Genomic DNA, 14,392 nt, shown 5'->3' with positions numbered 1-14,392 from the left:
TTTTGTACTACCCAGGGACTCCTAGCTTGCTTAATATTCATGGTTTATTAATTCCAACTTCCCCCAGAATGAGGGGGAAAATCTTTGATTGCATGTAAGTGTCACGGCTTCTTGAGGCCCACAAAGGGGTATTTGACTGAGGGTCTCCCAGATTGCTGTAACGATTTAATGACTCAGTCGGGGGACGGGCCTGGCCCCGGGGCTGGAATATGGTTGATGCAGAGTAAAACACAGAAGTAAGTGTTCTTCTGTCCCCTTTTGGAGCCCTCCACACCCTTTCAGAGCTCAGAAACAGCATGCTTTTCTCTGAGGAGGGGTGGTAGAGTAGGAAGACCACCGCACCAAGGGGTAAGCTCTGGAACCAGTCAGCCTAGATTCAAATCCCCATTCCTCCACAGATGCGTATTTGACCTTGGACAAGTTATTTGCTCTCTCTGTGCCTCAGTTTCCTAATCTGTAAAATGGGGATAATAATAGTATCTCCCTCAAAGAGTTGTGATGAGGATGAAGGAGTTGATCCAGAAATGTGCTTAAGATGATTCTTGACATGTGGGAAATACTTAGTGGACAATTGCTATTTTTGCCACCAGCTGGATCTGGGTTTCAGTCTCACTACCAGCACCCAGGGCTGTATGATTCTGGATGAGTGCCTTGTCTTCTCTGGACCTCTTTCCTCATCTGGAAATGGGTTTGGCCACAGCCCCTGCTTCCAAGGTTGGTGGTGAACCTTCAGGGCTTGTGAAAGTGCTGGACCCCAGGCCCAGTGCACATTAGGCACCTATGATGTCAGGGTCTGCCCTCCCTCAGAAAGCCCCCTTGGGGTGGGGGAGGCCCAGGCAGTGGTTCTCAGTGTGGCAGGCTGTGGCACTCCCCCCCCATCCTTCCAGCTGCCCCGCCCCAGTTGTGATGACCTTGCCCCTGCCTGTCTAAGGGACAGGAAGGAAGTGAGGAGGGCAGCCGGCAGCTTCCCCTTTTCTGCCCTGCTCCAGGCGCTGGGCTTCTTCCCCCTCAGTGCCTCAGAGGAGGGGACAGCAGAGCCATGGCCCCCCGTACAGCTGCCGTCCGCCAGACCTGCTGCTGCTTCAACGTCCGCATAGCCACAACCGCCCTGGCCATTTACCACGTGGTGAGTGTCTGGCAGGCTCAGGGAGGGAGGCGTGTGTGTGAGTGTGTGTAACTGTGTGTGTGTTTGTGGGGAAGGGTGGCATAGCCTCTGACCTATTGAGCCCCCTCAAATGTGAGGATCACTGTTCACCACCTTTCTGTGTGACCCTGGACAAACCCCTTCTCTGCTCTGGGCCTCAGTTTTCCCTCAGTCAAGTGGGAGAAGAGGATTCTGCAGCTGCCCCTGGGGCAGAGCAGTGGTGGGAGTAGCAGCCCTCATTCTGAGCCTTCACTGCACCATTCATTCTGGAGCTCAGCTCCTGCCTGGTCAAATGGGGCAAAATTACAGCCACAAGGTTATCTGGGAGCAAACAAAGGAGCAGATGTGAAAGTGCTTTGGGAAGCCAGGAATCTGTGAGAAATGTGGGGCTGGGGCTGTGCCAGGATGTGGGGTCAAGTCGCTGGCCCAGCTCCAGTTCTCCCCACTGGGCCTGGATGGGGTCTGAGCCGCTTGCGGCTTCCCCTTTGTGCTTCCAGCAGGGAGAGGGGGCCGAGCCCTCTTAGCTTGTGGCTGGGTGCAACCTCGACCTTCTCCCCACCAAAGAAAAATGCAGGCCTTGTGATCCTAAGTAGGGCGACCTGCTTGGCTTTAGCTGCAGCGGGGCAACACTGAGGACATAACGACCCTAGCAGTTCCTCTTTGGAGGCTGCTGGTGTGAAGTGAAAGGCTTTGTTTCCTGCTGGCCCACTGTGGGGCTCTGGGCAAGGCACCTGCCCTCAGGGCTGCAGGCTCCCCTCTGTTTGGGTGGCTGAAGGTTGGGGTCTTGGTTCTGTCTCATCCAGACCCTCCTCCCACCCTAACCCCCAACTCCTGGCTATACTCAGCTCCCCCGGACTCAGGCACCTTCCTCCTAGGGTGACTCAGGCCTGTGGTTAACAGTTCTCTTGCTAGCCTGGAAAGGCTTCCTCAAAACTAGCCTAAATCTGGCATGTTACAGTCAGCTGCTGTCAACTGCTTAGCCCTGGCTGCATCTGCTTCCTGTCGCAGGCAGGGAAAACAGGGCTGGGGCGACAGCACAGCCTTCCCAGGGGCAATGCCACTCAGTGGTTAAGCGCACAGCCTCTGGCTCCAGGCTCCTGCATGCAAATACCAGCCTCACCACTTCTAGCTGTGCAGCCTTGAGCAAGTTACTGAACCACTCTGAGCCTCAATTTCCTCCTTTAGAAAGTGGGGATGAGAATAATACCTACCCCACAGGGTTGTTGGAAAGATGAAGGGAGTTAATATCAGAAACAATGCCTGACACCTAGTAAGTGCTTTATTTTTGTTGTTATTAATATTTGGAGCCAGAAAGGCCTGAGCTTGACTCTGGGCTCTGCCATCTTTAGCTGTGTGAGCCTGCGTGGTCACTCCCCCTCTCTGCAGCTCAATGTCCTGTGGCCTGGGGATGGTGATTGCTGGTTCCGAGCACTTGGGAAGTTAGGTGTGCAGTTCTTGGCACATAGTCAGTGCTTCAGAAAAAAAAAAAAAAAAAAACCCATTGCCATTGAGTCGATTCCAACTCAGAGTGACCATGTAGAACTGCCCTGTAGAGTTTCCAAGGAGTGCCTGGTGGATTCGAGCTGCTGACCTTTTGGTTAGAGGCTGTAGCACTTAACCACTACGCCACCAGGGTTTCCAGTCAGTGCTTAGTCAAGGCTATAAAACTTCCCTTCCCTTTCAGGAGCCCACAGTGCCTACACATAGTAGGCCCTCTGTACTTGCTGACTGATGACTGAGTGACTGAGGTGCTTTCCTTCTTGGGGTTCCTGATTCTGTAACTGAAGTTGGTGTTGGGAGGTCTAGGGGTAGAGGAACAATAGAATTTTGGGGAGAGTGGACTCCAGATTTTACCAGCAACTTGGAAGCCATGGTCAACAATGACTCCATGGGCACCCACAGTGAGCCTGGCTGTGCCCTGGCTGGCAGTGAGTCCCTGCAGGTCGCTTTCCCTCTGCGGACCTCAAAACTGGAGAGGGGGCTGAGACGGAGCAGCCCCCGGGGTCTTACTGCTATGATGTCTGGGTTTTCCCTCCCTCTGTTGTTAGTGACCCTGACTGCAGGGATAAGAGGAGCCAGGAGAAAGAAGAGCCAGTGTGGTTCCTGCCCCCAAGGAATCTGCACAGCGTGTGTGTGCGTGCACCTGTGTGTGCACATGCATGTGATAGGCACCTGACGTATGCATGCATGAGATGTATGTGTGTTGTGTGTCAAGTGGTATATGTATGTGGGGTGTCTGTAAGGTGTATACATGTGTGGTGTATGTAGGATGTGTAGTGCGTGGTGTGTGTTATGCCTGGTATGTGTATCATGTGTGTTGTGTGTATGTGTGTTGCATTTATGTGTGTACTGTGCGTGGTGTGTGTGATGTGTGTGTGTGTGTAGTAGTATGATAAAACGGGGCAGGGACAGAAACTGCCATTTGGTGCCATCCCTTTCATTAGTTGCCACAATAATGCCTGTGACATGAGTATGGTGGGGGGCTCAGAGAGGTGCCGGGAGGCCCGCGGCCACACAGCCTGTCCGAGTCCTTGCTGTGTTTCCCCTGGAGCACGGGGTGGCTCCTGTGTAGCTCGCTGTGGGCCCAGTGTGCATCAGACGTGGTGCTTGGAGTCCAGCTGGGGGATCTAGAATGCTGGTTTCTAGGGGGGCTCCAAAGTTGCTCCGCCCCCTCTGCAGGCTTTTCACTCAAAGTCCTCACCCTGAGGGGGGTGGAGGACACTGGGGTCATCCTGTGCCAAGTTTTGGGGGGCCTCTTCAAATTCTGAAACGGTGCAGCATTCCCTGAGGGATGGTGTGGTGTGCAATGTACCCCCATGGGAAGAAGGCCCTGGGTCCTTACCCCAGCCCCGCTGCTAACATGGGCAAGCCTCTCTCTGGGCTTCATTTATAAAACGGGAGGTGAAGAGGTGTGGACTGTCTAACAGATTGTAAACTCAAGTGCTTCCAGGTCCAGGTCATGTAGCTGGCTGTAGGGGGTCAGAAGACCGGGGGCCCACACTTGGTCGGCCCTGGTGGCTGCCATCCTTTCCACCGATTCTCACCACGAAGAACTGTGGGCCCTGGTGGCTGCTCTTCTGACTCGTAGAGAAGCAGAAAATGTACGCTTTTATGTGACATCTTCTGATGTTGGTGACAGATTCAAATTAAAAACAAAAATTCCTGTGCAGGCCCAGCCGAATCCATGTGCAGGCTGCCTGGGCCCAGCTACCCCACCTACCCTGCACTGTGAGACTCTAGAGATTCCTTCTGGATCATACTGTCTGAGGTCTCCACCAACAGAGCTGGAGAATATATGGTCCGAGTGATGAGGGAAGGCTTCTTGGAGGTGGTGCCATTGGCAGGAGGAGTTAGATTGTGGGGAGCATGAATGAGGAAGGATATGGCCTGAGTGACCAGGAAAGGCTTCTTGGAGGTGAAGCCATTGGCAGAAGAGTTAGGTTGTGGGGAGCATGGATGGGGAAGGATACATGGGCAGAGGAGCCGTGTGCGCAGAGGTGTGGAGGCTTGTGCAGGGGCACTACAGAGAACAACCTGGAGGCTTCAGGTGGGGGAGGAGGACTTGAATGAAAAGCAAGAGTTTGGGCGTTACCTAGAGTGCACTATTTATTGACATTTTGGGCACTTGGCTGCTAATCGAAAGCTTGGTGGCTAGAATCCACCCAGTGACTCTGCGGGAGAAAGACCTGGCAATCTGCACCAATAAAGATTACAGCCTAGAACACCCTATGGGGCAGCTCTACTCTGTCACATGCGGCTGCTGTAAGTCAAAAATTGGCTTGACGGTACCTAACGACAACAATTATTTGTAATAGGGGGCTGTCCTGTGCATCGTGGGACGGTTAGCAGCATCCACTAGATGCCAGCAGCACCCCCACTCTGGAGTTGTAACTAAAAATGTCTCCAGGAGCCCCTGGGTGGCATAAAGAGTTAATGTGCTCAGTGCTAACTGAAAGGTTGGAGGTTCAAGTCTACCCAGAGGCACCTCGAAGAAAGGCCTGGTGATCTACTTCCAAAACACCAGCCATTGAAGATCCTACAGAGCAACTTCCTACTCTGACATACACGGGGTCTCCATGAGTCCGAATCAGCGAGACAGCAACTGGTGGTGACTGCTATGTGGTGAAAAGCTCCCTGGGGAGGGAGTGAATTGCTTCCAATTGACGTGAGATGCGGTCACTGTAATGTAGCTGCAATGTGAGCCATGGGGAGAAGGCGTGAAAACTGAGGAGCAGCCTGGAAACTGTACAACTGGCCCAGACCATCGTCTCTGGGCCGGGGCCCTCCATCGATTCCAGTAGGGGATCCTTTTCTTGCCCCCTTGGTGAGAGGCCCCTGCTCCTTCCCAGACAGAGCTGGGGCTTTCCTGGGGTGCAGCCATCGGGTGGCAGGTGTGCAGACAGGGCCTCGAACATCTGGGTGGAAAAAAAGAAGCTGACATACAGATGTGTCCATTACCCAGGGTGGTGTGTCATCTGGAGCCAGCCATGGGCGACGACCCTGCATACTGTGAGCTATTCATGGACTAAGACCCTCTAGGGAGGGCTAATTTGGGCTCCTTGATGTCCTGAGACAGTGGCATGCTTTATGAGTCTTTGGGGTGTTATATCACAGGAGGACTCTTGCATGTCCAGTGGGGAAGCTGGGGGCTTCAGCTTCTGGCTAGAAAGCCTTCCTCAGAATTCCTCTGGGTTTGTGTAGATGATTCTCTGGGTCAAGTAGGGAAATCAGAGAACTTTCTTAAATTGGTTTCTTTGGTCCTGGCTTATCTGTCAACCCCAAACAAGTCCTAAGTCTATGGCAGAAGGTGGGGACCACCAGAACACATTTTTGCTCTCAAATAGGTCCTTCTCTCACCTCTCCTCCCCAAGGTTCTTGGAGTTCCATCCTGAGAAATTCATCGTCATGATTAAAAACTTAGCCCTGCTATGAGTTCAACAATGTAGAAAGAGGATTCCTCAAAACAAGACGGGGAGGAAATGCATCAGAGGCTAACTGTGGTTGTCTCTGGGTTATAGGACTGAGAACTCTCATTTTTTCCCTGCTTTTCTATATTTTTCATATTTGGTACAATGAGCATGTGTTACTTCTTTTAAGTAAAGTTTTAACTTTAGCACAGCTTTGGATGTACAGAAAAATTGTGAACATAGTACAGAGAGTTCCAATATAGCCCACACCCCATTTCCCTTTTATTAACATTTGTCACAATTAATGAATCAACACTGATACTTTATTATTAGCTAAAGTCCATACGTTATTTATATCATATTGTTAGCTGCCATCAAGTTGAACCCAACTCACGGTGACACCAGGTACAATGGAATGAAACACTATCTGGTCACATGCCATTCCCAAGATGGGTTTTGGATTGGAACACCGTGATCCATAGGGTTTTCATTGGCTGGAAGTAGATTTCCAGGCCTTTCTTCCGAGCCAGTTGCTGTGGAGTTGATTCCAACTCATGGAGGTCCACGTGTGTCAGAGTAGAACTGTGCTCCATAGGGTTTTCAGTGACTGATTTTTTTCAGAAGTAAATCACCAGACTTTTCTTCCAAGGTGCCTCTGGGTGGACTCGAGCTTCCAACCTTTCACCTAGGAGCTGAACACGTTAACTGTTTCCACCATCCTTCCTTAGTTTTTCCCTAATGTCCATTTTCTGTTCCAGGATCCCACATTGCGTTTAGTTGTCATGTCTCCGTAGACTCCTGGGCTGTGCCTGTTTCTCAGACTTTCCTTGTTTTTGATGGCTTTAGCTAGTCTTGAGGAGTACTGGGCAGGCATTTTGTAGAATGTCCCTCAGCTGGGATTTGTCTGATGTGCTTCTCATGATTAGACTGGGGTTATGGGTATTGGGGAGGAAGGCCACAGAAGTCAAGTGTCATTCTCATCACGTCATATTAAGGATACATACCATCAACATGACTTATCACTGTTGACGTTGACCTTGATCACCTGGCTAAGGCTGCATTTGCCGGACTTCTACACTGTAACGTTATTCTTTTGCCCTCCTCCCTCCCCGTACTGTGCTTTTTGGAAGAGAGTCACTATGCAGAGCCCACACTTAGGAGGTGCAGAGTTACGCTCCACTTTCTTGAGGGCGGTGGATCTGCATTAATTATTTGGAACTCTTCATGGGAGATTTGCTGCTTCTTCCCCATTTATTTATTTACCTAAGCAGCATGGACTCATGGCTATTTATTTTATGCTTGGGGTTATAATCCAATCCTACTTTATTTTGTTGCTCAGGTGTACTGTTTTTTAAGTTGGGAATAACAACGTAAAGCAACCTTTATTATTTAAAGGAGTCTCTATTGCCCTAGGTTGAATGCAGTTAAGTTCTCAGACATGTTTTTACCTGTCCAGTGCTGGGCCAGGACGCAGGCCTGGCCCATTCACGCCTCCGCCCTCGAGGGGCTCCTGTCTGCCAAGGAAAATCTGTGCTAATGGAATTTGATAGTGACAGTGCTGGCTGTTATGGGGGCACAGATGAGGTACCTTAGACCAGCCTGGGTGGAGGAGATTCAGCAAAGGCATTTTGGAGGACGCTGAGTGCTAAGGATGAGTAGGATGGCACTTGACTAAGCTGGGGAAAAAGGGCGTGCTAGGCGGAGGGAACAGCATGAGCAACAGCTTGGAGGTAGAAAAGACCATGCGAGCCTTGGAACTAACTGCTAAGAGGTTCCTAAAGCTGAGGTTTAGGGAGGGCTGGGCATGGGGTAAGGAGTCCTGGCGGTGCAGTGGTTAAGCATTCGGCTGCTAACCAGAAGGTTGATGGCTTGAATCCGCTATCTACTCTACAAGAGAAAGGTGTGACCGTCTGCTTCTGCAAAAGGTTACAGCGTTGGAAACCCTATGGGACAGTTCTACTCTGTGGTTGCTATGAGTTGGAATTGTCTAGACAACTATGGGTTTGAATTTTGTTTTTTTTTTTGGAGAGAGGTGTGCTGGGGGAGGAGGTTGGAGAGAGAGATCATCAGAGGTGAGATTGGCTCCAGACCCTCGATTCTTTCAGGCTACCTAAGTAAAAGGATGTTAGAGGACCTCTGCTTGGCTCAATCCTTTCATTTTACAGATGGGGAAACAGAGGCCCAGGGAGGACTTTCAATTGCCCCAGGTCACACAGAGAGATTAGACAGGGGCTTGCTCCAGGTCGCCTCCGCCCACAGTACACGAGTATGTGGAAGGAGCCAGTGAGTGAACAAATGGATTCCTTACCCAGTCTGTAAGGAGCTTCCCCTCAGAATTCCCAGGTCTCTTCTCTCTGCTCTGCTGTCGGGCTGTGAGTTAGGATTGAAAAGATCACAGACTGGTCTCCATCACTTATTGGTGGCGTGACCTTGAGCAAGCCCCTTTGCTGTCTGGGCATCAGTTTCCTCATCTGTTAAATAGAATTAGTGTTGCGGCCTTAAGGATGATAGTTCTGAGTTAATGAGCCTTTGTGGTCTGGTGGAATGAGGGGCTGCAGCCAGTACTGCCTAAGAGGCCACATCTTTTGAAAGCTCATCTGTTTGGAACCTAAAAATAGGTCCCAACTGCCAAGTGGGGAAAGCCCCCTGGGTGTGAGTCTCCTAGAACATGTCACCTTCACGCCTGATGCCCCCATTTAAAACAAAGGGAACTTGTTCTCTGCCACTGCCACTCTGTGCCCCTCCTGGTGGGGAGGGGAGGTCGGAGGGGGTCGGGCAGGAGTCAGGGCCTGTCCTTGGCACCATGGCTGAGGGACCCTGGTCAGAACTGAGTTGTGCTCCTCATCTTTGCGGTGTGCACCCTACCCTCCAGCTTATAAAGCCTTGGAGGCCCACACAGTCCCTTGAGGTGGTAGCGGGCCCCACTGGATTGATGAGGGAGTGGGGGGAGGTGGGGACAAAACTTGACTCCTCCTGCTGCACCAGGGCTGAGGCTGAGTGGTGGTGGCTGTGTGGGGTGGGCCAGGACAGTCAAGACACCAGATTGGCCTTGTCCCCTCCCCACTGCAGGCCTAACATGAGAGGAAAGGGGCTTCAGGGGACAGGAGGTGGGTGGTGGTCTTTGTCGTCAGGAGTCAATGTGGTTGGCGTGTCCCACTGCGTCAGAGCAGCCTATGTCTCAGAGGGGCATAGCTCAGGAGGAGCCATCTTGGAATGGAGTGGGGGTCCTCCCAGGTGAAGGGCTTGGATTGGCTGAGGCCCCTACCTCTTCTTGCTGGCCCAGAGCTGCCTAGGAAGCAAAGCTTTTGAGCCCTGGGCAGCAGCCTGGAGCCAGGAGTTTTTTCTGAGTGTACTGTTAGGCTGGTGTTGATCTCCCAGGGGACCCCACCCCACCAGGGGCAGCAGAATGGAATGCAGAACTATGACTGAGGCAGGAAGTGGAGCTAGGAGCTGTGTAGGGAGAGGGCCCTGGCTTCCTGCCCTTTCAGTCTTCACCCTGCTGCTGGACCGGCCCCAGGTCAAAGCACTCCTCCTCTAGCCTCAGTTTCCTCCTCTGTCAAATGGGGTCAATAACCTTGACCTGCAGGGTCATTAAATAAAAGCCACTCGGCTATGTGGGTGGGAAACATACCTGGCACATAGCGAGCACCCCATGAACAGTTGCCACTGGAACCTCTATTTTGCAGAAGAGGAAACTGAGGCTCAGAGAGACCAAGCGACTTTGCGGACTGAGGTAGATGAACACGAGCCCAGTGTCTTGCTCCCAGGCCAGGCTCTTCTGGTGTGGTGGATGGACATTCTTCTTTGCAGCGATGGGTGGGAGTCTTCTGGAGAAGAGAAGAGCCTTGTTCTTAGAAACACACAGCCCACACGTGGGCCCTGTGTAAAGGCTCGGGCTCAATTTCTTCACCTGTAAAATGGAGGAAGAATGGGAACAGTAATAGAAGCTACCTCACAAAGCTGGGAGCCCTGGCGGCGCAGTGATTAAGAGCTTGGCTACTGACCAAAAGGTCAGCAGTTCGAATCCACCAGCCTCTCCCTGGAAATCCTATGGGACAGTACTACTCTGTCCTACAGGTTGTATGAGTCGGAATTGACTTGACGGCAATGGGTTTTCACAAAGCTGAGGCGAGGATGGAATGAGAAGGTGTATATAAGTATTCAGAAGGAAGACCTGGCATCTAATAAATGCTCAATGAGAGTAATAATAATTACCATCATTATTGTGGGCCTATGCTCTGAGGATACATAGGGAAGTGATGGTCTATGGGAATAGTTCGGGGGTGGAGGGGCTTCCCCAGGAAGTCAGGAAGCAGGGGGTGCTGAGGGTTCAGACCAAGGAGGCCAACTCAGAGCCCCCCAGCGGCTGCACATAAAGAGAGATTTGATGAACTCCCACCCCTACAAATACACCCCCACCACTGGGAGTCACTGGCCAGGAATTCCACCTGCAGAGACCCGGAGCTTCTGGGAAGGCCTGCCTCCTTGTCTTCTCTCATGGGGACAGGTCGGTGGGCCTCCACACACCAGGCCCAGGCAGGGGGAGGGAAGACCTCAGAGGATGAAGTGCTGCCTTCCCAGACCCCGGAGAGTCAGGGTCAGGGGTTCCCTGCACAGCGTTCCCCCTGCACTGCATGGTGCAGAGAGTACCCTTTGAACACTGCTCTCTGTGATCTCTGGCATCTGTGTGAACTGTCCCTTTCTCCTGGAGTGCTTTTCCTCCCTTCTCTGCCAGCCAGAATGCTGACTCTTTTTTAGATACCCAGAGTCTCATATACCTGGCCCCCTGTGACCACCGTAGCCGCATAACAGTTAACGTTTTCTGAGGGCTTACTACCTGCCAGGCACAGAAAACCAGTTCCCATTGAGTCGATTTTGACTCAGGGCAATCCCATGTGTGTCAGAGTAGAACTATGCTCCATAAGGTTTGCAATGGCCGTGACCTTTCAGAAGTACATTGCCAGGCCTTTCTTTTGAGGTACCTCGGGGGCGACTTGAACCACCAGCCTTTCAGTAAGTGGCTGAGTGCTTCACCGTTTGTGCCGCCCAGGGGTTCCAGATGGCCCCAAATCACAGTTTATTCAGAGAAACTGCTTGCAGTTGCCTGAATGTGCCTCACCCACTCTTGCCTTTGCTGTGCTGTTCCCTCTGCCTGGAACACCTTTCCACTCATCTTTGGGACAAATCTTTTAAGACTCAACTGTCCTAAGAGGCTTTCTTTGAGCCCTCACTCTGGGTTCCATCACAGGAGAGCTCCTGACCCTGAACTGCTGGGTCCCTATGTGTCCTGTCCTCTGGTCTGGAGGCTGGTCCAGGACTTGGCACATAGTAGGTGCCAGCCAATATTTACTGGGTTTGACTTGGGAAGACCTTTGATTGATATATAATGTACATATAGAAAAGTGTCCATATAGGTGCACAACTGGATGAAGTTTTACAAAGTGAACCCACCTATGTCACTTCCACTCAGATCAAGACAGAGAGCAGGACCAGCCCCCAGAGGCCCCAGTGCCCCCCCCTTGTCACTATGTCACCTCCAGCTGACTGCTATCAACATACATGAGCTTTGCCTGTTCTAGAACTTCATAGCAATGAAGTCATGCAGCGCTTGCTTTTTTGTGACTGGTTCCTTTCTCTCACCATAGGTTTGTGAGCTTCCTCTGTGGTGTTGAGTGTGGCAGTAATTCATTCTTTTTTGTTGCTGTGTAGATTTTAATGCATGAATATACCACAATGCGCTTGTCCATTCTACAGTTGAGGGACATTTGGGTTGTTTCTAGTTGGTCACAACTATGAATAGAGCAGCCACGGCCACAGCCACGGTGTTTCAATACCACACACAAGCACTTTTGCTGGCCAGTCCATCTTTCTGAGTCACCATCTTCAGTATTGACATGTGTCATCTCATTTATTCCTCTCAACCACTTATGAGGTGGGTGGATTTTCATTTCTTTTCTCCAGATGAGGAAACTGAGGCACAGAGAAGTAAAGTGACCCGCCCAGGATCACACAAGGGATAAGTGGCTGCATGGATTCTACCCGAGGTCCGTGAGCCCCGAAGCCCAGCTGAGCGAGGAGGGGACCACAGTCACACACAGCAGGAGGGTGGGGGCAGTGGGGAGCGGGGATTGGGGGGTAGGATGGGAACGGCAGGAGCCTCAAGAGAGTAGCCCAAGCTCTGGGAGGGGGAGGTGCAGGCAGCCGGGCTGGGGCTGCAGCTGAGCAAGCGTGTGGCTCCTGAGGCGGGACACTGCCACGGTATCAGGGCTGGCTGGTGTTGAAAACGATAAGAATTTGACAATTAAAGAGATCAACTGGTTATTAAGAGTGAGAGAGAAAGAGAGAGACGTCTGCAAAAGGGCTGTCAGTTCTAGAGAAACTACTGTGACTACTGCCAAGTGGTTTTTTGCTTATATACCATTTATAATCTTGTGATAAAAGAATGTACTGTTGGTTCTTGGAAGGTTATACAGTAGTGCAGAAGAACAAGTCACATGGGATACATAAAATTCTAGAGAGACAGGTTTTGGAAAAAAGAAACTTTTAGGCTAAACGTCTGTTACTTCAAAGTGAGCAAGGTCCTCGGGAAAACAAGAAGAGGCATTCTTGGGAGGCTTATGAGGCTGGACTATAGGGGTGTATTTAACGATAAGATACCCAGCAGTTTTCTGGGGAGTTGTTTAACACTGGGGAGGTGGCTGGGGAGATAGCACTTTGGGGGGAATGGACTCTACCCGGCAGCCCGTGATAAGCTGTGACAGGAAGTAAGGAGGATGTCAAGGGGGGGGCTCCCTCATGATGCTGACACATCTGGTTCTCTTTTCCCCTCCTCCCCCCAGACAGCCCCAGGGGTGGGCAGGTGGGGTCTGGGGGACTGAGCTTGGAGATGGGGGTGATAATAACAAAAATGGCCTAAGTGTGGGAGAGCCCTGGAGTCCCTAGGCCACCAGAAGGGGAGGAAGGAGGGTCAGCGTGGAGCTGCTCTGAAAGGGGAACAGGGAGGTTTGGTGGCAGGAAGGACGTGGCACTTGGGACACACTTTGCAAACTGCACTATCTGTGGGGAGGAGTTGGGGACAAGCCTGAGCCTGACTCCTTGGGCAGCCTCTGCTAAGTCACATTCAGATGCTCATAGGCAAAGTAGAGGTTTGTGATGAGGGCTCCATGAAGTTCATGGCTCAGAAAGTGCCCAGGCATGGCTAGCATTTAGCAGGGGCTCCCTGAGGCCAGTGTCCTTCCTCTGTAAGGTGTATTCCATGGAAACATCACAGGGGGTGTCTCTGCCTGCCTGCTTCTGAGAGGTGGGTCCTGATCCCCATGGAGGTCCGAGAGAGTGGGCCTACCTTCCTGGAGAGAGATTGGCCTTGGAACCCCAGAACTGAGCTATCTGGCGTCACCACCACCATGGCTATGATCTTCATCATCATCACCACCATCACGTTACCACCATTATCACCCCATCAACATTATCAACATCACCACCATCATGTTACCATCGTCATCACCCCATCAACATTATCAACGTCACCACCATCATGTTACCATCGTCATCACCCCATCAACATTATCAACGTCACCACCATCATGTTACCATCGTCATCACCCCATCAACATTATCAACATCACCACCGTCATGTTACCATCGTCATCACCCCATCAACATTATCAACATCACCACCATCATGTTACCATCGTCATCACCCCATCAACGTTATTAGCATCATCACCACCATCTTCAGCATATGATCATTGCTCTTACTGCCAACAATTAACACCTCCTAACATTTCTGCTGCTGCTGTCACCACTGTCACCACCACCCCTGCCACATCCAGTGTCACATCCGTTTTCACCCTCCCCCCCAGCACATGGTCATCACCGTCACCACCACAGTCCACACAGCAACATCATGACAGCCAACCTCTGCCTCCCAGCGTGGGCACCATTGTCATCCCCCGCCTGAATAGCATCTCCTCCACTGCACTCAGCCTCCCCGTCGGCGCCGTTATTACCACGGCCACGTTCAACATTGCCGCTTCCTCCTACCGCTCCCCACCTCCTCCCTTTCAGCTCAAGCTGTTAGTTGCCTCTCACTGCCACCAGGAAAAGAAGGGGAAATTTTCCTACCCTCATGGCCACTTCTCTTACCATTTAAGGAAGTTGTGTTTGTTATTATAAAAGAAGAGATGGGAATGGGAACTGAAACCAGGGAGAAGCAGAAGGAAGGGATAAAAAAAGGGAACAGAGAATGTGGGTGGCAATGGAGTGAGTTGAGTGGGCCCAGGACGGAGGTGGAATCACAGTCTGAGCCCTGGCTCTGCAATGGTCTTGTGGTGTGATCTCA

At 51.5% G+C, this 14,392-nt stretch overlaps 1 protein-coding gene across 1 annotated transcript in view; it reads left to right on the top strand.

Annotated features, from left to right (window-relative positions):
- The first annotated feature begins 965 nt into the window (after positions 1–965).
- LAPTM5 (lysosomal protein transmembrane 5) overlaps positions 966–14,392 on the top strand; it is a 28,319-nt gene continuing 14,892 nt past the window's right edge. Inside the window, exon 1 of the mRNA XM_049878550.1 lies at positions 966–1,126. Coding sequence (XP_049734507.1) covers positions 1,040–1,126 — 87 coding nt within the window. The 5' untranslated portion in view covers positions 966–1,039. The remainder of the gene's footprint in view (positions 1,127–14,392) is intronic.

This window comes from Elephas maximus, chromosome 3, assembly GCF_024166365.1.
Source record: "Elephas maximus indicus isolate mEleMax1 chromosome 3, mEleMax1 primary haplotype, whole genome shotgun sequence".
Lineage (NCBI taxonomy): Eukaryota > Metazoa > Chordata > Mammalia > Proboscidea > Elephantidae > Elephas > Elephas maximus.
This window is presented reverse-complemented; position numbering and strand designations above follow the sequence as displayed.